The sequence below is a fragment of the Rhipicephalus sanguineus genome, chromosome 9 (genome assembly GCF_013339695.2).
Source record: "Rhipicephalus sanguineus isolate Rsan-2018 chromosome 9, BIME_Rsan_1.4, whole genome shotgun sequence".
NCBI classification, from domain to species: domain Eukaryota; kingdom Metazoa; phylum Arthropoda; class Arachnida; order Ixodida; family Ixodidae; genus Rhipicephalus; species Rhipicephalus sanguineus.
Window position 1 is genome coordinate 13,125,959 of NC_051184.2, and position 27,459 is coordinate 13,153,417.

Genomic DNA, 27,459 nt, shown 5'->3' on the forward strand with positions numbered 1-27,459 from the left:
ACAGCGCATGTCAGGAAATTGATACTTTTTCTTCAGTGTAAGTTAATGTATTAACATGCCCACGGCAAGATGGCTTCACTTTTGGGACATAACTTCCACTCCAGCATTTGTTTAAACCCCCTTGGTCTGTCCCAAGGGCACTGCAGATTACGGTGCATGTGGGTGCAGCACACAGGAGGGCAGCTCAGTTCCTCTACTCAGCCTAGCCGTGAGAAACTAACCGTGGTAATGCTTTGTGCGCCCCTAGTCGTGGCGGCATAGGGCACAGATGACCTGCACGACACGTCTGGCGATAATAAGCACGGCGTGAATAGAAAGTGAGCCAAAGTGACTGAACAAGAAATTTAAGGTTGCTTAAATAACTATTGCAATTAACAAATGTATGCCTAAAATTCGGGCGGAATGCAAAATACTAGTTGTTCCAGAAGGAATGTTAATTTCTCCAGGGTGTGCTTGCTTGCTGCATTCTGATGGCAGTATATTGAGCTACACTTGTCTAGATGAGATATGTCTTGTCTAGTCTATCCAAATGTCTCGTAGATACGTTGGAGTGAGGGAGCCAATACTGCCAGCACTGTTCGTGGTGCCGCTGTTGCTAATGCAAGTTTTGCTGCCATCAAGTCAAATCCATTCCCGTTTGCGTAATGTGAGCGCCCACCAGCATCGAGCGACCACTGCTGCAGGTTTCTCAAGCGCCTGATCGCAAGACAAAGATTGCTGAACCATGACAGCTAGCTGCACATTTGTTGTTGTGGAGCTGCTGCTTCGAGGTTATGTCGCGTACAATTATTTTGAAAAACTTATATCCGATTTCCAGCACACAATGAACGGCACGGCTGCTAGGCTCACTTGGTCACTTTGACGCATTATAACTAGTTAGCGACCAAAATAATGCAGCATTATTTTATGCAGAATGCAAGATGACGTCCTTGACTTCAATCCGAGGGATTAAAAAAAAATTTTAAATGGTCTTTTTGAGACAACTATTTTCAAACTTGGGCACTTTTGGTAAATCACTTACGTTTCAGCCCAATTATCGATTAAAACGGAGCACAATAAAAAACCACATAAATTATTTTAAAAGAGAGCACGAATATCAACGTTAATATGTACCAATCTTTATTATCCTCACTTTAACTTGTTTGCAGAGATAAATTCCAGAAATACAGGTATTTTGTGCAATTTGCCATGTTTGTGATTTTTTTCTTCAAAAGTGCTTCAAGAGGCAAGGGAAATAATAGACTCATAAGATCGTATTTCACTTGTTCTTTGAGGGGAATAAATAATGTGACCAAGAAAGGCACCAGTTTTCCCCTAGGTGCGCTCAAAATTCAGAAATAGCGAAATTGGCGGAAAAATGTTTTTTGCGGCCAAAATTTATATTATTTTTTTCAGGCGAACAAAATCTTTTTTTCACAAAACTAACTTTGAAACCATTGCTCTGGGTCTAATGCCTAGGCCTACAGTAAATTTCATTAAAATCAAGAATAGTGACCAGGACCTCGTATTCAATCTTATTGGACACACCCAGAAACAACTAGCTTGCATTCTGGCCAAATTCTATGCAAATTTATCAAATGCAATACATCACCTTCAATTTCTTTTTTTTTTCAGTTGTGCACAAAAGTTCTTTCACTCTGACTCAATTTCTATGAAATTTTGCATGCAAATGCACAAGGATGTTAAGAATGTGAATAGCTCGTTCAACAGCAACTCTCATCAGTGCACTTTTTAGCAATCACATATAAACAGTTGTCAGTAACGATCAGTGAGATTAACATTTTCTTTCCTTAAATGCAATCTGTTGTAAATGAACAGCAATGTAGCCCAAGAATCAAATACCAAGAAGTGTCATACAACTGCGTGCCAATGTTAGAGGCACATGCTGTCAAACAGGGAAACTGACAGCCACACAATTTTATCCTCCAAATACTTGGATGTCAGTGCTGCAACGAATGTTCCAAGAATCTCCAACAAGCAACATTCAACTGAATACAGCCAGCATTAGCAACATATATTTGTGTCCAATTAGAGCTTGTGCTTCGCAAGCAACGTTGCACAAACTTTTTTCTACTAACAGCATCTTGGCCTCACCATGGCAACGAGGGAAATGTAGAGGAACATGCCAGCAGCCAAGGCAAAGATGTGCGGGGCGCCTTCAGTGAGGTCACCCACCAGAATGCCCACACCCAGACCCAGGAAGCAGGTGAGCGCCGACAGGAAGTTGTACGCCACAGCCTGGCGGGTGCTCATGCCCGCACTCAGCAGCACCGCAAAGTCCCCTGCATTCAACATGTCTCTCGATTCATTTTTGTCCTAGCTTCAGCAGCGTGTAGTACCACTGGCCAACACCCGATTCTCGATGAGATAACGTCTAGCTTATAATTTGCAGCCTCGAAAGTGGGCTGTAATAATGCACATGTGCACACATAGAACAAAACCAGTATCGCCAAGGCTCATCACGCGAGTGCTCTAGCATGTGCAAACTATGTTGGAGTCACAACCCAACTGTGCAGAAGGCGAAGTTATGAATATTGGATACAAAGAAGAAACACTGACACACAGGACAAGTGCTACTCACAACTAAGCTTAGTTTCAAGTTCTTGCGCGCACATATACACAGCTGCACAAGTATGCGCAGGCATACTTGTGCAGCTGTATCAACAAGTATGGGACCTCATGACGAACACAGGTCATAACAACCATTCCATAGCCTGCTGACCCGAGAAATCATGGAAGCACATCATTTTAGAAAAAAAGAGGCCAACATGTCTGCTGTACTGCACAGTAAGGAAAAGCAGTTTTGAGAATGATTTTCATATACCCTTCACGAGATGTCGTGCTCGATGGTATGCCGTGTGGCTGAAATGGGCAATGTGCCTGCGCATGCTGGTGCGTATATACATCGTCCAAGGCAAGTAAATCGCAATAAAGCTTCGTTGTGAGCAGCACTTATCCAGTGTGTTCTTTGTAGTTGCACTATCCAGCATTCACGTATGAAGCCAAGAAACAAGATTAAGTGTACATGCACGGAGGAGGAGTGGTAGACACACCCAACTCACAGGGGTCAGTTTCTGCATCTGTTTACCTGGTAATGACAGAAGCCAAATTTTCTATAGCCTCACTGGCTGCTTTATGCCACTGACTAATACTTTTGCTATTATGTTAAAAATTGCTTTTCATAAGCTGGCACAAATTAGAATGTGCTGAGCATAGGATAACATAAGCGCAATAGGAGTGCTATAAGTTTTATTCTGCAGATCAAACTGCCGAAAATGCAATAACAAAAAAGAGCACAGTTATTGTGTTTTTCGATGCATTGTTTTTGTCTCGGCGCCTGTACATCCTGCTTCACCTGGCGACGAGGGTGCATGAGGGGCGGCCCTCTCCCTCCTTGGTGCTGCTCTGCGGGTTGTCCTCACGGACTTCATGCCGCGGTGACGTAGCCATTGTGTTGTAGTCAGTGTTATACTGGCATTCTCTTGTGTTGCTTGGCCAGCACAAATGCCCATTTTTCATTTGTACTACAGTGTGCACTGTGTCCAGTGTTCCTTGAGCACAGCAGAGATATCACACCACTTCACACTTCTTCCTAAGAAAGAGGAGTGGCACATAATCGTCCACATCAGTGGGGTCACAGGCGTGCCAATTTATATCCTGACTGCACATACTTCCTGGACATATTTAACTAGATAGGAGAAATCTTTTTTGCGGGCAAACTCAGTCAGTGCACTAGGGCAGGCAGCACCTATCTTCTTGACATTTGAGCTCTAGACTATCGCGACTGCGAAAAAGCAGAAGCAGACAAAAAACGTGGCCGCAGCAAGCACAGGACTGGCTTGATTGGAGAAACACAAGAGAGGACTTTGCCGGGCTGTGGGCCAAGTCAGGCTGATGATGATGAAATACTTTGCTATGTCGAGAATTCTGTCATATTGAGGTTTAACTGAGCTCAACTGAGCTGTGCCAAAGTATCAGCACTGCAGCACAGTACCAGCACGTACCGAGTTCGTGTGGAAACTCCTCACACACCACGGCAACTGAAATGCTGGCTCCAGCGAGAAGGCTCTCGGAGAATGCTGCCCCAATGGAGAGGCCATCGATGAAGTTGTGCATGCCGTCACCAAAGATGATCATCCAGGCGACAGCGGCAATGCCATCACCCGCTTTGATTCCGTGGTCGTGGTTGTGGGCCTGTGACAACAGCAAGCACTGCTCTCACTCCTTCTGCAAGTGCAGCAAGGTGTCTTTCCTGACTGCACCCAAGCACATCTCATGCAAGCTATTTTAAACACTGCAATCTTCTATAAGCACAGTGCTCACGTATTGGAATGCATCAGTTTAGGGAAGAGAGATGCACATACTTTTGTTCTCACCGTCTTCAGTTGGCACCCATCGGCAAAATACGAGGGTTGTCCATAAAATAAGAGGTTCCCAAGGAGCTGCAGTTGCGAGGAACACTGTTACACGGTGTATCCGGCGACACTGCCGTGTAGCTCGGTTCCTCCTCTCACAGTCGCCGCCCAGGCTAGCTGTCTGCAGCGCTCAGTCTTGGCTTGGCAGCCGTTTGAGATGGAGCTCCCACTCACTTTTCTCGCCAGGTGCAAATCATGCTCTGTGATTCGTTTTCTTTTTGATCTTTGTGCAAAAAACGCTGCGCCGGTGGACATGCATTTCCAACCGCGCGAAGACTATGTGCAAAAGTGTATAAGCGTACAACGTGTGCAAATGGTGCAGAGAATTCAAACACGGATGTAGAGACGTCCACGAGGAACAGCGTTCTGATTGGCCATCGGTTTCAGACGAAACGATTGCAAAAGTGGAAGAAAAAAATGCTGAAAGACCGAAGTGTAACATTTTGGGAGCTCTACGAGATGATCCCTGATATCACCAAGACCTGCATTGATAAAATTTTGAGAGACTATTTAGGGTATGCAAAAGTTTGCGCAAGGTGGGTTCCTAGAATGCTGTTACGGAAGACAACGAACGACAACGTGTTGAAGCGACCCGCGAATATCTTCAGGCCTACGAAACCAATGGCAAGGAATTTTGGACTCTACTGTCATTGGGGACGAGACATGGGCCCACTACAAGACACGGGAAGTGAGGCAACAGTACCATCAGTGGAAACGGCCACAGCCGCTGAATCTGCGAAAATTCTAACACTGTCTGCTGGTAAAGTCGTAGTGTGCTGGCAAAGTGATGACGAGTGCCTTTTGGCACAGGAAGGGGTTATTGTTGTGCGAATTCATGCCTGTTGGTAGAACAATCAGTGCAGACCGCTACTGTGAGATGCTGAAGAAGCTTCGCGCCACCATTCGAAAGAAGAGGAGAGGCATGCTCACGAAGGAAATGCGTTCCCATCGGGACAACACTCGTCTGCACATCGCCCGTGTAACGAACGATCTCACCAACAACTTTGCATGGGATGCTGTCACACACCCGCCCTACCAGGGGCAGCGCCAGTGGGAGGCATGGGGGAGGGGGGGTGCTGGAGCACCCCCCCAGAATTCTTGCCTGCCCCCCTTTGCCCCCCAAGAGCACCTGAAAGCTCAGCCAAGGTATACACGGTATGCAACAAAATGTCAAATTCCTGTCATAATTTGAAGGCAGGTGCATGACAGCAGCGCTGCTCATACAAAGGACGACCTTGTCAAGGCATAACAGTTTATTGTTGGAAATTTCTTCTCACAAGCGATTGCCCTCTCACCTGTGATAAACAGGCTCTTGAAATATAGTGCAGAACAGGCGCAATAAAAAAAAAGGCTCTGACTGATATAGATTTAAAAAGGGTCTAGACCTTGCAGTTCGGTCTGCTTACGTGAACCAGCAAGTTCGTGCCTCGGATGCGAGAAGCTCTTTCTGAGGCGCCTTCTCCTCACAGACCACTTCCGCAGAGAATAAGCTTCGCCCTGCTAGGGTCGCATAACCACGAGTGCTGAGTAACCCAAGACAGCACGCATGTACCACGCAGGATAAACGTGTCGTCCATAAGCAGACTAGAACACAGGCGCAGCAAACAGCGTGGGCTTGAAACCGTAAATGTTCATACACGAAGCCGATTCCAATACCTTTTCATGCGAACTCTGCTCGGCAACTGGGCAGAGTTGAACCTTGGCCATGCGGAGATCCCAGGTGCATCACTGAAGAGCAGTATAACCAAAGCCAGAACACAGCACACGGGATATGCGTGTTGTCTTTCGGCGGTGCCAAAGCGGCAAATCCAATAAACAAAGCGGACAAACTGCTGCAGTGTTAGATTCGTTTGCTCGCTCTCACGGTGTAACACAAATACTTTTTTCTTACACCGTGGGAGTATTTTTCTCACACCGTACTCGCATCCCAAGCAGTGCTTGTAACGCAGGAGGAAATGCCAACCCATCTTGCCACCACTCCAACGTATGGTCTACCCTACAGGACATTGGGTTGCCTCAGTATGTCGCAGAAAAGGTCCATTGCCGACTTTTTTTCGACTTCGAGCAAGGGGGCCAAGCAGAAAGGTGTGTGTGTGTTTGTGTCCCCCGAGCTTTCTGCTTCAACAATGGAAGATTTGGAGGAGACGCCCCAAAAACAAGAAAGTTCTTCTCAGTGCTCCGTCCCGATTCCACCTGAAGAGACTGTGTATAGCACGGCACCGCTTCTGACGACGCTTGCCCGTCCTCACCGGTGCACATAGACAGCGAATGCGACGAGCTTTCCGCATCGTGGGCAGCAAGGGATCAACCTGATTCTACGACCGAATTCACCGCCTCTGATGCCGACCAGGCAGGCCAGTTGGACATTTCAAAATTCAAGGCAGAGCAACCCACACAGCCAATACTGAACCCATTTCCATCTAAGAAGTACGGCAAGTTGAGCAGGAGCTTCAACTCTGACTGGTACCGCCTATTTCCTTGGTTGGAACACAGGGCGCAGGCTGACGCACCTTCCTGTTATCCTTGCAGAATGTTTTCAACTGGTGCCAATGAGAAATCTGCATTTGTCAATGGCGGATGCAGTAATTGAAAAAAAGCCTTAGAAAAAGACGCTGGTTTCAGAAAGCATGAAACGCGCATATGGCTTCTCGGGCATCGTGGGTTTCCTACATGCAGATCAAGTCGGGAGGACAAAGCAAGTCAGTCACATCACATCTCAGTGACACGTACTCCAGGCAGGAAAATCGCCTCTGTATAGCAATGAAAAATTCGTAAACAGGGGGTGGGTGCTCGAGCCGACGTTTCGACAAGTGGACTTGTCTTCTTCAAGGCTGGAACTGATTGAAGAAGACAAGTCCAGAGACAAGTCCCTTGAAGAAGACAAGTCCACTTTTCGAAACGTCGGCTCGAGCATCCACCCCCTGTTTACGAATTTTTTCATCGCAAGCTTCCATCTTCCACTTCCTGCCATTTTTCGGATCTCCTCTGTATACCAAGAGTTGCAGATAGTGCATTGCGATTTACTTCCGTTTAGGTAATCGCTCAGAAGGGCCACGATGAAGGTGCCACAAGTGAAAACAAGGGAAACTTCGTTAAGCTCTCGAACTTGTTTGCTAAATACGACGAAACTGTAGGAAAGAAATTGAAGGGTGGAGCAGCGAACGCAAAGTACGTTCATCAATTGATACGAAACCAGATCCTCGAAATTCTCAGCCACATCACATTAACAAGTATAAAGGAAGAGCTGAAAAGCACCCAGTGCTTCACACTCATCGACGATGAAACCAAGGACTTAAGCAAGACGGAACAGTTATCAGTGGTAGTAAGGTACTACGTCGGTGGGGCTGTCTTGGAGCGGTTTCTTCCATTCCGCAATGCTGAGCAATTGAATGCAAGGTTGCTCCTGAGCTATGTAAAGAAAACATTGAATCGCTGCAGCACTGATCCTCAGCTTTGCATTGCTCAAACATATGATGGTGCGAGTGTCAGGAGCGGTACCTCAAGGGGCGTCCAGGCACTGTTCAAGCAGGAAGTGCCGCACGCAGTGTACGTACACTCAAACCTCGATATAACGAACACGGATATAACGAATTATCGGTTATAACGAAGTAAATGAAGAATAGTCTTGTCATAGATACAATGTTACAAATAAACGTTTATAACGAATTTTCGGATATAACGAAGTTATTTTCGTGGCATATGTGACTTTGTTATAATGAGGTTTGAGTGTACATTGCATGAACCACCGCCTCAACCTTGTCATCGTGGATGTCTGCAAGGTGATAAAACTGGTGAGGGATTTTTTCTCTCTTGGAATGCATTTACGTCTTCCTAAGTGGATTTGCAGTTCACTCCCTGTACATAAATGTGCAAAAAAGGTTATCTTTGTCAGTGACAGAGCTGCAGCGTCTCAGCGATACACGATGGAACTGCCAGACAGCAGCTTGCAGAGCTGTAATGAAAAGCTTTCCTGCTATCCTTTATGTCTCGCCGAAGTCATCGCTACAAACAGCAGGCAGGCAAGGAAAGCTCTGCTTGAGCAAATGAACTTCTCGTTTCTCTTCCACTTAAGCCTATTTACCAAGGTACTCAGCCGCCTTAAGGTTCTTTCAGACCTATAGGCTCCCCAAGCATCGCTTAGTGGCGCTGCTGCTCTTGACAGGCAGCGTCATCTCTGGCATAGAAATAGAAACTGGGTGCAAACGACACACGTTTTCCCTTCTCTCCAATGCGCTGCCGCTCACTTCCGTGCACGTGCAGGGCTCTCGCGGTGCACTTGCGGCACCTTACAATGTACCGCCTGCAGTGCGGCTTCAAAAAGATCTTCAAGCTGGACAGGCACTTCCGAAAAGAGAACTTGATAAAAGGAGAAAGGCTCGTCAATCACGTTCAGGTAAGTCTCATTCTGTTATGTTAAAGATGCGTAATGGTCTATATGCACTCCGAAATGAAGCCGTGCACGCTATCAATGATCTGCGTTGTGGACTACGAATCATAGGATTGTTGTTTTGATATGACATGCTTTTTTGATATGGCATGCTATGTTGTTTGATATGGCATGTTTTGATATGGCAGCCGTGTACTTTCGTGAACAAACGTTTGCGGCGTGCGAAAAAAAGAAATTATACGGCCACAGTACTGTTTCCTGAGAAGGTTAGAGTCAAGTCCGCCATGCCGCTGGAGCATCACCCACTGATTAAGACGCGAGCCAGCTAGCTGAGCTTCAACCACTGTGAAGCAAGATGAACTGCTCGCCTCATTTTTTCGGCTCTCGCGTCATGCTTGCACTCTCTTTCTATGAGGATATCGACTTAACAGGCGTATAAAACTTGCTGCGTGAACGCAGCTAGAAAATCGCACAAAGTCAGAAGGTGGTTAGTTCAAGGTTGCAATTGCAAAGCATGTATTAAGTGCCAGTTATATTTAGCGGCTTAAATATATATCACTCTAATAAAGTGACAAAAACAAAGCAAACCTGCAGAACGATGTCAAAGTTTGCTGAAAATGCACGGACGTCCGTTCCGGCGTGATAAAGCAGCCTTCCCGATGCATAAATTACAGGCGCTGAACTTCGGACAACGTGCCGAGTTCAGTTGAATTCAACCAACCGCGCAACGCTAACAGCGGTAAATGCGAGTGTGAACGTTCAACAACGACAAGTGGGCCTCACGAACACGGGGAATCAAAACACAAAGTTTTTTCACCTACAAGCGTAACTGGACCTTCACCGCAAGAAGACAGCGAGTAATCATTACTGTAGTCGCTGCGTGCATGTGCCGCGTTACATACTGATTCAGGTAGTGGAAACGAACGAAAGCGATGAACTGAGACAGCCAAAACAGAAGGCGAGACAGTGCTGTCAGCTAGGACACACTTGATTCTCCTTAATGCGGTGATCCACACTTGTCGCCTTTATTTCTCGAGCGACAGGCCCGGGAACCGATACAGTTTCACACGTGAATCGCGTGCCTTGGTGTTCTCTGCACCACAGCGCCCCTTGGTGGTGTCTGTCGGCACGGCGCCCCAATTCCCCGCACCAACTGAAAAAGGCGTGCGCGGTCGTGTTCCCGCTGCTGACAAACAGGCTGAGTCGGCTGCGCCTGCCCCCAGTTGCGCCAGAGCTTCTCTCCAGAGCCGCAGCGCGGTGGTGTCGTTGCGCCGTAAACTTGAGCTTGGGTTCCCTATTGCAAAGTAGAGACTCAAATCTTAGTCGGGCATGCCTCATGGCACACACAGTCATTGATGAGTTCTCCGAAATGAGAAATTCGCAGAGCGAATTTGACACTGTGTGGGCATCAACCTTGAGTATTACTGAGGAGAACAGGGTGCCCCAAAGGGAAAAGCAGAAAACGAAGCGCCTTAGAGCAGTTTGCATTGAGTGAAGGATGGCCGGTTGAAGAAGAGTTTCCACATTCAAAGGAAACATTCAGAGTCAAAGTTTTTCTACCCATTTGGGAACCCCTCATTGCGGAACTGACTAGGCGGTTCATGGAGAATAATGACGTACTCTACGGAGTCAAGGCCCTCCACCCCCAGAGTGAGAATTTTATGGACATCTCCTTACTCAAGCCTTTCGCTGAGCACTATGCATGCGACATCGACATCGTTGAAGTTGGTAATAAAACTTCTTCAGCGCATCGAAGCCGAAAGGAAGTGCAAGACAGAAACATTGACGCAACTGGTGAGCGTCTTGGGAGAGTAAAAGCTAGCCTTCCACGAACTGCACAAAAGGTGTTATCGCCGTGACGATACCGGCATAATCATCATCTTGCGAGTGCACATTTTCGTGCCTTCGAAGACTGAAGACTTATCTTCGCAGCAAGATGACTCACAACCGTCTGAGCGACCTAGCTGTGCTTGCGGTCGAGCGATCTCTTGCCAATAAGATAGACCTTCAGCATGTTGTTGACATGTTCGATGCTGCGCACAATAATCAAAGTATACGTCTACACTAATATGCTGGCATAATGAAACCCTATTGTACCTTTGTGATGCACTCATGGGAAAATTGTTCGAGCACGGGTACCTAGGAGTGAAACCTATACTGGTACCACAACACCCGCTTCACCATCGAATAATCCCAGCCGTGTTTTGTCTTGTGCTGTCACAGCGCAGGCATTGGCACCTGTAGTAGTGACGAAATCTTCTAGCACTTTCTCAGTCTCTGTCCTCGCTTTGAAACAAACTGCAAAGGGTGCTGTCCGAGGCCGCGTCGGTGGCCTCACTTGTCTGGTGAACCATGTATAGTCGGAGAGCTGACATTTGCGTTTGTGAAAGCTGGTGTACTGTGTAGCCAGATGCGTGATCTAGTTTTACAAATCTATCCTCTCTTGATTTTTGTTGTTCTTTTTGCTGCTGGCCGCGAGATCGAGTAGAGTCAGCACCTAGCAGCGAGCGGACGAAACCTCGTGGTGTGGATGGCTCCTTGCGTCGTCTGCTAGCCACACAGAGTTCGCATGTGTGCGTACGTCATGCGCGTCCTCAGATTACAGCTTATTCCGTTGTGCTAGCACAGTATCAAATGCTTGCACACATGCCTACACGATATACATAAGCATTTCGCCTTACGAGACTTGTATGCTTTCTAATAAGCGAGTACACGTCCGTGTCGGTATGGCACTAGGTTTAACCATCATACTGTCCATTCGCCAAAATCATTTCAATGTGGGTACCACTTTCTCGTTCAAGCGCATCTCATAGAGCATTTGGCGTCGTTCTAAATGAAAAAAAATGTACTAAATGTCGAGGTGTGAATGCAGAACTTTAGCGACACCATCTCGTAATGTGTTAGCGATTTGGAAATCCTTGTGATACTGCAAAGCATGAACTAGCGTCTGGGGAGGATGGTTAGCGGTATAAAAGACCCGAAGCCACGCATTTCTACAGCAGTACGCGTATTCACGCAAACAGAAAAGCAGAGTGCAAAAGTTCCACTTCATCTAATTACGCAGAAATACAGGCTCTCTTTCTTTGTAGCCGCTAGTGCAATAAGTAAATACTTCATTGGCTCAGTCGCGCAACACTGTTTATATTGTGGTATAGGCAAAACACAATTTAAACACGTGCAAATAAAGCAAGAAAACACATCGAGCACAGTGCAATACACGAATGTGACCGAAGGCCAGTAGATCATTGACTGGCAGATTGCGCTCCTCTCACACGTAACAGGAACGTTAGGCCAGTTTCGTTCATTAATTTGGCAATGGAGGGCGTATATATCACCATTACGCTGTAGTCAACGCGCTTTATTCGCCGACAATCGACTCAAACCGCCTACGGCGAAGTGCCGCTGCGTACATTTGTATACTCGCCGCCGACCGCCTATCCACACAAACGCGGTGACGGTGCTGCCACCTATAGCCCGATCTCGCGGAGAATATAGCTTTTTGTTATTATTTTCCCATTTCCAACGCTTAGCACCACCAGGCGGCGCAGGAAGGGTGTTTTAACTTTTCTTGTAATCTAGCATGTGATCTAATTGTGATGAATCTAATCGTGATCTATAGATAACTGGTGTTGTTTTATTGCTGCTGGTTACCTGCTTTATTTTCTTTATTTGGTACAGCTTTTTGTGCATGCACTGTTCGACGCACAATACACAAATTTTCATTACATTAGCAGAAGCACTGCTGTGTAAACATGCTAGATATTAATTTTTATCTTACTGCATTGCTCGAATATCTTTTTTACACTGACGTGTTTAGAACCTGGGCCTTCAGCCCAGTCAAAACGTTGTTAAGATTTCAGCCACCGAGCAATTGGTATCCTATTGTGTTCTCGAAGATTGTAGTGAATGTACATAAACAAATGTTAGGTTTTGCTTTTCACATCCTTCGACTGGTAGCTGACACAAAGCACAGTGGAGGGGAACAGCACAGGTACCGACGGCTACTTGGAGAGGCACGACTTTCAACAAAGTGGTTATTTCACTTGTGCACGGCTATTTATACTGAACACTTGACAAAAAAATAAAAATGACCGCAGCTGCGCACATCTCAAATCGCTATCGCCCTGGTATCTCATCAAGGAAGCTCAGCTATTTTTCACACAAGGCTATACTGACAGGCAGCTGATGCAGTTCTAACCCGCACGTAATATGGCGGGAGCCTCGATTATTTCTCTGTAAGGGTTGACTTAGATCAAGATAAAGTCTTGTAGATAATATTTTATCTCAACGTAAGTCAACTCCTCAAGTCATCTTACATGTAAGTCCTCGAGGCAGCCGCTGTGTCGATGACTGATGGGAGAAATTGCAATGCAAGAAGCATTGGGGCTGAGCAATGATTGGCATCCATTGATCATGCGTGGCCTCGACATCTATTACATTGCACTTACCTAAGCAGAACACCGTGCATACAGTAAAATCTCGTTACTACGAACATCAGGTTAACGAAATTTTCAGATTAACAAACTTTTTTGAAATCCCCGCCAAAATGCCTATATTGCCAATGTAAAAAAGCTTTCAGTACTACAAATTTCAGAATACCGAATATTTCAGATTAACGTACGTAATTTAACCCCGAAATCAACAAGATGCTTCGTTATTACGAAGTTCCGTAAATGTTTCGGTACGGAAATCACTGAAGCTTACACCTATCATCATCTGCAGCAGATATGCACCGGGAAACCCACTTCAACGGGTGCAGCCCCATCAGCGTCGACATAAACGCGAGCGTCACCAACCGGTCAAACGGGTCAAACCAAATCAAACAATGTCGTAGGCTTAGTCCCGCTGTTGCCGCTGTTCTCACCACGTTTCCATTTGCTGTCGTTTGGAGCTGCGAAGTTGAGATCGTGTTGTGCAGTCGCTTTTCTGGCAATGAGTTCTCCTGGCCCCAGCGTTAAAAAGAAGTGACGCCAGTTTTCGCTCAAGGAAAAAGTGGACATTCTTGTTGTGTCGTGCGACCCCTGGTGACATGCTGAGACACCAGTGCTGTTGTGCTCTCTATTCATGCTACTGGGGGGAGCTGGGTCTCTGCCATGCCTCTTTGCTACCACCAATCCGGCGTGGCCATGCCGGTCATGTGACCCGTGCCTCGCGGACCAATAACCTTTCTTCTCGCTCCTTAAAACCGCCTGCAATAAACGCGGGAGAGCAGTCTCCCGTCAGTCTCGCCAAAGCTTGGTCTCTGCGTCGTCACTCCGCGCGCCCTCCCGTCGTTCGGCCTCTCCGTCGGCCCGCCGCGGGTTACGCCGCACTCCTGCCCTACACAACACATGGCGACGAGGTAGTTGAACCGCTACGCTACTACGACAGGCGACGCCAGGAAGAGCACGACGTACGTGACACTACGCTACGGGTCACATTTTTCTGCTGCGCGTCGGTGCTGCTTCCTGCACGCTACAAGCGCGTCGACCTGACTTCGCTTTGTTCCCGCTCCGGCTCCCTCTATGACGCCACCTTCCTGCTTGAGCCTACGGCCTACCTCCTGCACACATGGCGGCTCCTTTTGCAAACCTTCCTCCGTTCCTCAACGCTCCCGGCAAGCCTCCCATTCCTTGGCATATATGGCACAAGATTTTCCAGGTTCACCTGAAGGCGGCCGGCGGAAGCGGCTGGGAGGACGAAAGACGTGCGTCAGCGCTCCTCTGTGCGCTCGGCATCGAGAGCCAACGCAAATACTTCGCCGCGCAAGAGCAGCTTGAAGCGGAAGGCGCAGTTACGGCGTCTGGTTCGGGCACGGTGCCGAAGACAGAAGCGGCGACGGCAACGACGTACGACACGGTGCTCCAGTTTTTAGACGGGCTTTTCGCCGAGACAACGAACGTGCTAGCCGAGCGGCACCTGTTCACGAGCCGCAAACAACTGCCCGCCGAAACGTTTCTCAACTTCGTCACCGCGCTGAAAGAAAAGGCCCTGTCATGCAAGTTCAGCGCCACTTACGACGACAGAGTACGGGACCAAGTAATTCACGGGGTCGCCAACGCACATGTACGGGCCAAACTACTGTCGTACGGGGAAGCCCTTACGCTGCAGAAAGCCGAACAAGTTGGACGCGACTTGGAGGCGCTCAACAAAGCCAACGCGGCATTCGGAGAGAATGAACGGCTACTCGGCTCGCTCGCCGGGGACGGCGGTAGCGTCCAGCGCGTCGCACGTGGCTAGGCAGCAGCATCACAAAATGGCAGGTCGGCTTCCTCGGCGGCCCCGCATGTGACTCAACATGGCGGCGGCTTCCCCCCCAACTCGGGTGGCCGCGTCCAAGATGGCTACGCGGGCTCGTCAGCGCGCCTCCAGGACGGCGTTCGCGGCCTAGATGGTCAGCCTGCTTCCAAGCCTCTAGTTGGCCCTTGTTTTCGCTGCGGCAAGCCAGGGCATTTGGCGAATTCCAGAAATTGTCCGGCCAAAAAGAAAATTTGCCAATTTTGCCGCATCAAAGGGCATTTCGCAGCAGTCTGCCGTAAACAGCAAGCGTCGGTGCAGGAAGTTGCCCCCGTCCGAGACGCTGACTCCGGCACTGCCACAGTCCTGTCCGTGCAAGCTGCGCCGACTAGCCCAAGGGACTTGCGCATCCCTGTTATCGTCGGAGGACATAGCCACATGTCATTGCTGGTGGACACCGGAGCCACTGCATCGTTAATGACCAAGAAGGACTTCGACATGCTTTTCGCTTCGAAGCACCGACTGCTCCAAATGTCCATCCAACTGCAGGATTTTTCGAAGCACCGCATACTGGTACTGGGCTATTTCCGCACGGACTTGCAGTACCATGGCCAGCGCGCCTTTGTCACCTTCTACGTGACAGCGCACGGGACTTTGCTACTGGGGCGGGACGCCATCCAGAAATTGGGACTTCTGATCGACGGCGCAACGTTGACGTGTCGTCGCGCTTCACCCGTTTCCTCGCAGCTTCCTGCAGGTGTGCCTCCGGGGTTCGAGCACCTGTTCGACGGGGAGCTGGGACTTGTCAGGGACTACGTCCACCGTGTCAAGAGGCGGCCGGACGTACTAGTGTCCGCCAAGCTGCGTCGCCTGCCTCTGGCGCTCCGGCAACAAGACGCCAGCGAGCTGCGCCGGCTCCAGGACGACGACGTCATCGTCGACGGCCGTGGTCGACGGCCACATTCAAAAGCGCAGATCAGCAGCGCACAAAGTCTGTCGCCAGAGAGTGATGCGAATGGGTCTTTAGCATCGGCTCACGGCAGCTGCAATCAGCCCAGTTCTGGAAGAGATGGGGACAGGTCTTCGAAGTCGGCTCCCGACGGCCGCCACATGCAGAGACTTCCTGCAGGGCCTGGGTCACGCCGCCACAGAGGACGCGTAAGCCCCCAGCCACTTCAAGGACTACATCAGACTAAGAAGTCTAGTTAGTGTTTGCTGATGTATAACATACTTTTTTATAAGGATGCAATTCTTCCCAGGGCGGGACGATGTTGTGTCGTGCGACCCCTGGTGACATGCTGAGACACCAGTGCTGTTGTGCTCTCTATTCATGCTACTGGGGGGAGCTGGGTCTCTGCCATGCCTCTTTGCTACCACCAATCCGGCGTGGCCATGCCGGTCATGTGACCCGTGCCTCGCGGACCAATAACCTTTCTTCTCGCTCCTTAAAACCGCCTGCAATAAACGCGGGAGAGCAGTATCCCGTCAGTCTCGCCAAAGCTTGGTCTCTGCGTCGTCACTCCGCGCGCCCTCCCGTCGTTCGGCCTCTCCGTCGGCCCGCCGCGGGTTACGCAGCGCTCCTGCCCTACACAACAATTCTGACGGAGCTGAATGCTAGAAAAAAGCAAGTGGACATATGCAGGGAGCGTGATATCGCGCCGTCAACAGTGGCAACGATACTGAAGGATCGGGAGAAGATCGTGAAATTACATCGAGAATCACAGCTGGCTCCCTCAAGAAAACGCTTGCGGCTGGGCAACTACCAAACCGTCGATGACGCCGTAATCACATGGTTTAAGGATGCCAGACAACACGGTGTGCCCTTGTCAGGCCCTATTCAAGAATTCTTCAAAGGTATACTGTGCTATAAGAAACAAGGACACAGAAAAGGGGGGGACAACACATGCGCAGACTCACAACTCACTTCTGGGGGACAACACTTCTGCTGTGTTGTCCCCCCTCTTTTCTGTGTCCTTGTTTCTTATAGCGCAGTATACCTTTGAAGAATGAACATCAACCAACTAGCCCAACTTGCTGCTCTGTCTCCTATTCAAGAAAAGGCGCGACAATTCGCGGTCGCTTTGGGCACCTCCGGCTTCGACGCAAGTGCCGGATGGCTCTATCGCAGTGGTTCTCAAATGGGGGTCCGCGGACCCTAGGGGGTCCGCGAAGCCATTTCTATGATCCACGAAACCCTCACCCGTTTCTTTTTTACATTTTTTGGAGTTTAGTCCGGCCGTGACTCATTTGGAGTTCCGGGACCTGCTCCCGGAACTGCCGCAGCGATCCGCAATCCGCACAAGGTCGTCTCGATCACCTCCTTTCCCTCTTCCCCACACCTTCTCGAACCACGTGTCTCGGTGCCCCGCAGCCGGATTATCATATCGCCATTTTCGCCTGGCATCAGTGGCTGTGCCGTGCAGTCTCACCCGGTTGGCCTAGGTCGCGCAGCTACGTGCTCGTCTGAGTCGCGTAGCCATGTCCAAGTTACGTGGCTACAAAGAAAGTTATGTGAAGTTTGGCTTTGTCAATATCGGCGGCAAACCGCAATGCACTTTGTGCGGTGAAGTACTCGCTCTAAGCTCCATGGTGCCGACGAAGTTGACACGCCATCTTCGGACAAAGCATCCAAGCTACCAAGACAAGGACATAGAGTTCTTTGAAACCAAGAAACGACAGTTGGAATTCCAAAAGCTGGATAATCCAAACAAGGTGAGGTCGAAATTATCATAACACAGTTTTACGTTAGTTGCGCATACAATGTTCGCTGCGGCAGCGAGCCTCGATCGGTCGCCGAATGCTTGTTCGACGTGCTTTACGTTAGTTGCGCATATGAGGTTCGCGGCAGCCGCGACCCTCGATATGCGTTATGTTCACTGTGCGTACGCTGATCGGCGAGGCTCCGGCCTCATGGTTAGCTGGCAGATTTTGTTCGTTCGCTTTAGTGCATGTGCCATCGAATTTCCACATGTATACAACGCGTCGCGGGGTGGGGAAGGTGACCGGTTAAGACACCAGTTTTAGACTGTCGATGCAGTGTTTGTAGGTTCGGTTCAGTGTACAAAGTTTGACTTTCGTTGCAGCTGGCAAGCTCTGCAGATGCTATCAAGGCAAGCTACATGCTCAGCTACCACGTGGCCAAACAGATGAAGCCTCACACCATCTGCGAGACTCTGCTTATGCCCTGCATGAAGGACGTCGTCGGTGCTGTCATAGGGAAAGAGCATGTGAAGAAGCTGGACAAAATACCGTGCTCGAACGACACCGTGGCACGGAGAATCAGAGAAATGGCGTCTGATGTGCAGGACCAAGTAATTGATAAATTGAGGTCCGCTGGGAAGTTTTCCCTCGCTGTCGATGAAAGCTGCGACGTATCCGGGAGCCCACAGCTTATAGTGTTTGTGCGCTTTGTGGATAACTCTGTCATTGCCGAAGAACTTCTTTACTGTCTGGAACTCGAGACCACAACGAGAGGTCAAGACATTTTCGGTGCCATTAACAATTTTTTTTGTTTCGCGCGGTGTTCATTGGAACATGTGTGTAGCTGTGTGCACCGACGGCGCTCGAGCCATGGTTGGAAACTCTGTAGGTTTTTTAGGACTCGTTAAGAAAGTGAACAGTGCAGTAGCGTTCACACGCTGTTTGCTTCATAAGGAAGCTTTGGCCTCAAAGGAGTTGAGTCCAGAGCTTGCGAGTGTGATGCAACATGTTGTCAAAGTCGTGAACAGTGTAAAGGCAAGGCCTAAGGCCAGTCGCCTCTTCAAGGTACTGTGCGAGGAGATGGGTGCCGAGCACCAACACCTGCTCCTGCACATCGAGGTGCGTTGGTTGTCGCGCGGAAAGGTGCTCGCAAGGGTGTTTGAGCTTAGAAAGGAGCTGAGTCTTTTTTGGGCAGAAGATAGGGCACTCGGAGATTCTTTTCAGGACTCTTCTTTTGTGGCAAAGCTTGCTTATTTGTGTGACCTGTTTGAGCACCTGAACCATCTTAACAGCAGCATGCAGGGGATGGGCACTAATGTTGTCTTTTCTGGGGACAAGGTGAGAGGCTTTTGTAAAAAGCTTCAAAGTTGGTTGAGCCGGGTAAACAGAGGCGACTATTCTTCTTTTAAGCTGCTCGGTGGTTTTGCAGGCTCTGGGGTAGTATCTGGAAGTGACAGAGCCACAATCACGGCCCATCTGAGCACATTAAGGTGCCACATTAAGGACTACTTCCCAGAATCTGCCCCAGGCACATGGCTTGTGGCCCCTTTTGAGGCTGACGTAGCTTGCTTTACATATGAATGTGTCGAAGCTGAAAATTGAGCTGATGGAGCTCCAGGAAAACACAGTGATGAAGGCAAAGTTTGCCACTGTGAGCCTTGAGGCATTTTTGGTTGGGGACTGCATGAATGTTCCCCCTTTTCCATGAGATGGCTGTAAAGCTTCTGTTACAGTTTTCTACGACGTATGCATGCGAGCATGCTTTTTCCAGACTTGCATACTTGAAAAGTAAATACCGAAGCAGGTTGAATGTGGCTGCAGATATGCAACTCTGTTTAAGCGCGACTGTGCCACGTATTGATGAACTAGTATCCAAAATGAAGTGATGTGGCACGTTTGTTTGATGTTTTTGGTATCAATAAAAGGCACCTGTTTCATGCTCCAGTTGTGTTAATTTACCTACGTACCCCCCGTCCCTCCCTCCCCGTCCCTCCCTCCCCTCCGCTGCAAGGGGTCCCCCATCACTTCCATCAGTCCAAAAGGGGTCCCCGACACATCCATGGCTGAGAACCACTGCTCTATCGGTTCCGGCAAAGGAATGGCATCGTGTGGCAAGTCGCGTGCGGGGAAGAAAAGGCAGCCGATGCCGAAAGTGTGATTGCCTGGCAGAACGAGCGCTTTCAGGAAATCGCCGAGTCGTTCAGTCCGGACGACGTTTTCAATGCCGACAAAACGGCGTGCTTTTATCAGCTGTTACCTGATAAGACAATGAACTTTAAAGGTGAAAAATGCAAGGGCAGAAAAAAATCGCGTCTTCGCGTGTCAGTGCTCTTCTGCTGCAATGCCACAGGCACGGAAAAACTCAAGCCTCTTGTTATTGGCAAGTCCGCCAAGCCTCGCTGCTTGAAAAACGTTGTCTCGTTGACTTGTGACTATCGGGCAAATAAGAAAGCGTGGATGACGCGGGAACTGTTCACACAGTGGCTGCTGCAGTTCGACAACACAATGAAGAAGAAACAAAAGAAGGTTCTTCTAATCGTCGATAACTGCTCGGCACATATGGTGAACGTGCGTTGAGCAATGTGCAGCTTGAATTTCTGCCCCCGAATTGTACGTCTTTGCTCCAACCTTTAGACCAGGGCATAATAAGATGTGTGAAGGCCGAATTTCGGAAGCGACTTGTGCAGCGCCTTCTCATTAACATACAATTGAAGCTGCCCATGGAGGTCAACATCCATCAAGCCGCAGAAATGCTGACAGGGTCGTGGTGGAACGTCAAGGCAAGCACCATTAGCAACTGCTGGCGAAAGGCAGGTCTTCTCGAGACTTCGCTTACGCCACAAGACTGCGAGCCTACGCCATGAGACTACAATGACGAAGTGGAGCTCGACCCAGAGCTTTGGAATGAGCTTACAGAGAAGCTCCCCGTAGACGTTGCGGTAACCTTCGAAGATTACGTAGACAGTGACTGCGCAGCGGCTACGTCCGCAGAGCTCACCTGCGAAGAAATCGTGAGTCAAGTGCGTGAGCAAGGTTGCTGTAGCAGTGACGAAGACGACACTGGAGATGCAGACTCTGGGACAACGGAAGAGACTATTTCCAGCTCGGATGTTGTGGTGTTCTTTGAGAAGACACGATCGTACCTCAGGTGCTGCAAGGATGCACCCGATGACATCCTTAGGAAGGTTGCGGACGTAGAGGCATGCATGCACCAGCGCCTGCTTTCTACTCACCAGAAGATAACCGACTTTTTTAAGCAGTAAATTGTTTCCACTCGGTGCCTAGTGTTTTCGTTCACTGCTTACGCCCCAACACGTGCACCTCCTGCAAAGGTACATTATTTTCGCTGTTGTGTTACATTACCGACATCATTTTTCAGTACTACGATATTTCAGAATAACGAATTAAATTCGGCGGTCCTGCGCAGTTCGTTGTAACGAGATTCTACTGTACATGTTTACTCGAGTCTTGAGCGACTGAAGGAAGCGTACGTGCCATGTGTTAAGGTGTTTATTTGACGGCACTCGGCAACAATGCGCAATGGCGACAGTCAAGGCAAAACACCGACTCACAGCGCGAGCGGGAGGAGCCAAAGAGGACAACCCACTAGAAGGCAATAGAGAGCGCAACCCATTACAGTCGAGCCCGACTATATCGAACTCGTTTATATCAAATTATCCCGTATATCGAACAATTTCTAAACGCGGTAAATTTACATTGAGAATATATAGCGAAAGTTACTGTTACATCGAACAAAAATAGCAACGACAACCGATATATCAAACTCCATGTGCCTCAAAAGTGCCCCAGCAAGTTGGCTTTACCTTGCGATAGCGGGGAAAACTGCCGGCGCCACCCTAGAAAAAGTGGTTTAGACCCGGCTGTGCACGGGCGAACACCTCCCTGCAAAAAATGATCCTGGCCTGCTCGCAGCGCTTACAGCCAATCAGAGGCCGTCGTGCTTTCTCCGAGGCGCGGAGGTGGTACAAGTGAGCGCCATTTTTTTCTTTCTTTATGCTTGCGTGCCTGCTACTGCCTCTTCCTCGAGTCCTCATTCAGCGTGGTCCGTGCTGGTGGTGTTGCCTGCTGGCACTCTGTGAACTTTCTTGGCGCGCTGTCGCCATGGCTTGTGCAAAGAGGCAGAATTTGCTGTTCGCCGCGAAACTCGAAATCATAAATCGAGTCGAGCGCGGTGAGAAGAAGTCTGACGTCGCCGCCGCGTACAAGATTCCAAGGAGCACCTTGAGTACTATCCTGAAGAACAAGGCAGACATCAGGGCCAAGTCGGACAAAAGGCCAGGTGCCCGTGGCGCCCGACGTGTGCGCACTGCTGTGTACGAAGATGTCGAAGCGGCTGTTTACAAGTCGATCTTAAGCAGGGAGCTTAAGATCGACTTGCTCGGAGCTCTTTCTGTGCTGAGTAGGTCATGGGCAGATGTCACGAAGGAGACAATCCAGAACTGCTTTAGGCATGCCGGCTTCCGCATGCCTGGTGATGACACCCCAAATTCCGATGACAGCACTGAAGACACTGCAGGTGTTTCTGCCGAGGTTTAGAGCGAGCTGGCAGAGTTCCCGGGTGCTATCGACAGATCGACATTCAATGAGTTCGTCAGTGCGGACGATGATGTCGCCATCATGGGCCAGCTACATGAGGACTACGTTGCAGACGTCGTGCCGACCATGAGCCAAAGCGACAGCAATAAGGAAATTGACGATGGCCCGTTGCCTACATCCTCCGAATTGATCAGTGCACTTGTGCTGGTCCAGTGCTATTGCATGAATATGGAAGGTTGCGGCCTCAGCTGCTCCGACTCATTGGACAACGTGGAGGCATGCGTGCTGTCACAGGCAGCGAAGTCGTTGAAACAGAAGAAAATACAGGACTATTTTGTTCCAAAGTACGACATGCAAGTAAGCCACCATATTAATAAAGTACTTTTCTTATTGGTATGTGCCTTTGTGTCATCAAATCCTATAGCAGGCCTATATCAAATTATGTCATATATCCAACTAATAAACGGTTTTTGGAGAGTTCGATATACACGGGTTCGACTGTACTCATCTCCAAGGCCTCACTACCCATGTAACAAGATTTATGCCTCAGACTTCCGATCTAATAAGTCGGGCGTTTGCAAAACAAGAGAGGAAAGCGTAAGGGAGTAAAACAAACACAGCATCGAAGGAACTCGCTTTTCATGGTTGCCTCCCCAATAAAAACATCCTGGCGCCGCCCCTGCGCCCTATAGCCCAGACATATTCCCAAGTGACTACCATCTCTTCCCTGAACAGCAAAAAAAGGAAAGACACCTATTTAGAACACATTTCAGAACCAGAGTGGAGCAGAAAGAAAAGGTTTTAAGCTGCATTCGCAGCGTGGTGGGAGCATTGTACGATTAGGGCATAAAGAAAATGGTACACCGCATGCAAATATGCACTGATCTCGAGGACGATAATGTAGAAAAATAGGGGAAGGTCTAAGCTTTGCAAAACTGCATTATTCAATGCCCGTAACCATGTCTCTCATTGTGAAAAATCACTGGGAAGCTTATTTTATGGACAACCCTCGTATTAGTTCATACACTTACACAAGAGCCAATGTATGCCTTCATTGGCCAGTCATAGCAACATGATGCGGTTATCTCCTGCAATTGCTCATGCCAGTTGTTATACTTGATGTGTTGACGCTGCATTTCCATCCAAGAGCACTGTACGCCACACGCAACAAAATCTCAACTTTAGCGTTTCACGAAATTTTCAGTGCACTGAGGAGCCTCAAAGCGTGCAACTTAAGGGGGGACCCTGCATCGGAGACATATGTCTTTGTTTTTGAGTACGTCTGTGAAGCTTTCGCAGCTTATGTATTTTTGTGTCCTGATTTCGGATATGCAGTTATTTTTCTGGTGCACTATGCTGTTTTCAAAATATCAAATATTTCATGTATATCGTTGGCAGCAGGATTTATTTATGGATTGCGAGGGTTATAAGGCAGATTAGCATGTCACAGTGACCTGGAGTGAATGCTATATGCAGTGGAACAGGAGTGCATGTTCTGGACCCATTTGAACAGAAGTTATGATATGTTGAACATTCCCAGCTTGATCCCAGTTTGACCGAGCTTGACATCGCTCACTTGCCAAATGTTCAACGCACCATAACTTTTGTTCGAGTGGGCCTGGAGCATCCATTCTTGTTTTATTGCATACAGTATTCATTCCGGGTTGTTGTGATGTGCCGGTTTGCTTGATAACTCTCACAGTTTAGACATGGAGCCTGCTCCTAACAATACAAAATCTATTTAATAGTTTCAAAACTACATATTGTATTCGAAAAATCTTTGCATGTTTGAGGTCGGCACATGGAAGTGCATAAGCTGTGAAAGTTTTATAGTGATTTGCTCAAGAACAGGAAACGTGTTTCAGAAGCAGGGTCTCCCCTTAAACAGGAAGTATTGCTGACACTAATTCCCAGCGTAATCGTGCATGTAAATAAATGGCACTATCACTGTGACACATTTGAAATTGCATTTGTTTTGCCGTAGGAGCACCTTTCGATAATTTGGCCATGCCAGGTACTCTTTCTGTGTTGGTTTTCAGTAATTCTACATCAACCTCTGTTACGGCCCAACATATATCCTGGTTTTTACAGTAAGCTGAAATTACGGATAAACACGCTTCGTTATACTGAGATTAAATATACATAGCGTTCTATAGACATGAGGTTATAAAAAGTGAACTGCTCTAGTATACTGACAATTTCATCATATTGAAGGTTGTTATATCAAGGTTAAACTGCATACTATATCATCAAATCTTTCAAGTTTTGTTCATTTGAAATTTAATACCATTATTTACCCATTGAAAAACACTGCTGCAAATATTCGTCAGACTGAACAAACTGAATTCAAACTAGAACCAAGCATATGCTGTCAGATTTCGTGTCATCCCAGAGGGGTGGCGTGGGATGGCAGCTATTGCAACCCATCTCTGCTTTCTCTTATGACAAGAGAGACACTGTTGCACTCACTAAAAATACTGACAACCCATTACAACAGGTCACACTCAAGTGCACAGGAATTTGCTTTTATCCTAAGCACTTTCAAGAAACAAAGCAGCCTTACCTGCAGAGGTTCAGCAGTGGCAAGAGTGCTCTTTCGAACAGGTGAGTCTCCTGACGACAGCTCAAGGACACAGCCATTGGCCAGCGCATGTCCAAACGAAATCTCCGAATCACTCCTCCTCTGTCAAGTAACCACATACAGCAAACGCTCAGATTTTTCATAAAAAGAACAGTTTTCAGCATCACTGGAAATACACATTTACAGAACTTCTTTTCGTGACTTATAAAATTGGGGAATGGGTCCAGCACGAGTTCCGCACTGAGGCATTCTTAACTGAAAATTAACGGGCGCCTTCATCTGAATACTCTGCCATGGTTGCCATGGGAATGGCCGTGCATGACATCCAGAGGACCCGGCTGGCGTAGCCAGAGACATGCTATCAAATCTAGACGAATCATTGGCAGTTTCACACAAAGCAATGCATTGGCATTGAGAGCACAATTGAACATCGCGCATGGACTCGTTGGGCAACGCTGTGTGCAAATGCATCATGTAGGAGTGTGTGACAACCAAAGGAATCAAACATACAATTAGGCCAGTTGACTTGAAGTGGACCAAAAATCACCCTTTCCATCAGTAATATCTGTTATATCGTGCATAATAACTATGACAGCATTAGCGGGGACATCACTGTTGATTCCATCTTCTTCCTTCTCCCTGACGCGGCCGCCGAGCGCGTGCCATCTCACAGCGCCGTAGTCGGCAGCGACGCCTTATATAACATATCCCCTTTCGCAAAAAAAAAAAAAAAAAAAAAAAAACAGTTATCCTTTACTGTCTAACGCAGTCCTTCAACTTAGGTTGGGGGAAACTTGCGTGTTCTCTGCCGCAGATGCTCCAGGGTCTGCATTTTCACGGCTATCCACTACTGATGTGTCAGGCTGTGATGCACTAGATGACTGATTCAATGTCGGTGACCAGTTCATGACAGCAGAGGTGCCGGATTTCATTTTGTTGACAGCTCCATGGTGAACAGCGGCTAACTTCCGATGCGTTCCACACTCGCCCATCTTCCAACAGGTACGAGGCTGGTCCACGTTTTTCAATGATCTTCTTCAGTGCGGAGAATTGTGGAGACAGCTTGCCATGAACTGTGGATAACTTAACTCGCACGTAATCACCAACAACGAAGCTGGGTTCCTTGGCTCCACGTTTTTCATTGGTGTAGCTCTTCAACATCCTTTGCTTGTTTCTTACGCAGTCTCGCAACTGCTCAATCGCCCTTGATGGGTCCGTGCTGAAGCATTTGTCAGGCAATCCCACGATGTCGAGTCTTGTGCGAGGTTGGCGTCTATGAAGAAGAACAGCGGGTGCTGCACCAGTAGTCGCGTGAGGCGTCCAGCGATATACTTGCAAGTAATCAAGCATGGCTGTTCTTATATCACGGCGTTCAAACAGGGCTAGTTGAATATATGATTTCAGCCCCCTATTAAACCTTTCCACCAAGCCATTAGCTTATGGGTAGTACACAGAAGAGTTGCAATGCGTTATTCCGTGTTCTGTGGGAAATTCTTCAAAGCTTGCTGAAGAAAACTGTGGTCCATGATTGGATACGAGACCACGTGGGTATCCTTCTCGTGCAAAAAGTTCCAGCAAAAACATCTTCACTGTAGACATGGTCACATCTCGTACGAAAGCCACTTCGGGCCACTTGCTGTAATAGTCAATAACAGTAATGGCAAATCGGCAGTCGGCTGAAGCTTGCGTGAAAGGTCCCCACGATGTCGATAGCAATCTTTTCCCAGGCTCTGTCAGGAAGAGGAACGGGTTGCATTGGCGCTGCAGAGATACGTGCAGACTTGTCACAAGACTGGCAAATCACACACGTGTGCACAAGTTCTTCAATGTGGCTATCCATGCATGGCCACCAATAGGACTCTCTCAGGCGCACTTTGGTACGACTAATGCCTGGGTGTGACTCGCGGGCCAGATCCATAAGACGGCGTGTCACAGTCGCAGGCACGACAATCCTGTCACCCCGGCACAGAATATCACTGACGATAGAGTTCAGCTCTCAAGTAAAAGTAAGGCAGCAACTCTTTTGACAATGTTTTCTTGTCAGGCCAAGAAGTAGTCGTGAAGTGCTTAACTTCACAGATAACCTGATCATTGGCACTTGCTTCTTGAAGTTCTTGCATTGTAACTACTGGAGACAAAAGACATATAAATTCTTCTTCGGATGCATCGCGGATTGAACTCTGTGCTGGTAGCCTGGAGAGAGCGTCGGCCAAGACGTTTTCGCTGCCCTTCCTGTATTCAACGGTATAGCTGTAGCAGAGCAACCGTGCGGACCAACACGACCAGTGCTCTTCGTCGAAAGGAGCGTAACCAAAGCCACATGATCTGTTCGTAAGATGAAAGGTTGTCCCCACAAGTAAACGTGCCAGTGTTCGCAAGCCCAGACGCAGGCAAGGGCCTCACGCTCACCGACTAAGTATTTCTGTTAATGCGGTTGAAGTGTGCATGAGGCGAATGCGACAGTTTGCAGCGAGGTTCCGTTATCCTGCTGAAGTACCGCGCCTATTCCATATCCTGAGGCATCAGCTGTAACGTACACAGGTAAGTGAGGATCAAAAACACAAAGAACTTCGCAAGATGTGAGCAGAGATTTCAGCTGCTCC

The 27,459-nt window shown here is 48.4% G+C and overlaps 1 protein-coding gene across 2 annotated transcripts in view; it reads right to left on the bottom strand.

The window, feature by feature from the left end:
• LOC119404604 (metal cation symporter ZIP14) overlaps positions 1-27,459 on the bottom strand; it is a 53,160-nt gene that overhangs the window by 9,012 nt on the left and 16,689 nt on the right. The window contains exons 5-7 of one of the 2 annotated variants that reach the window (XM_037671160.2): positions 24,839-24,958; positions 4,005-4,194; positions 2,095-2,282 (exon numbers count right to left, since the gene is read on the bottom strand). In XM_037671160.2, the coding sequence (XP_037527088.1) occupies positions 2,095-2,282; positions 4,005-4,194; positions 24,839-24,958 (498 nt within the window). Of the gene's footprint in view, positions 1-2,094; positions 2,283-4,004; positions 4,195-24,832; positions 24,959-27,459 lie in introns of both variants that reach the window. The other variant, XM_049418939.1, reaches the window with a different exon arrangement.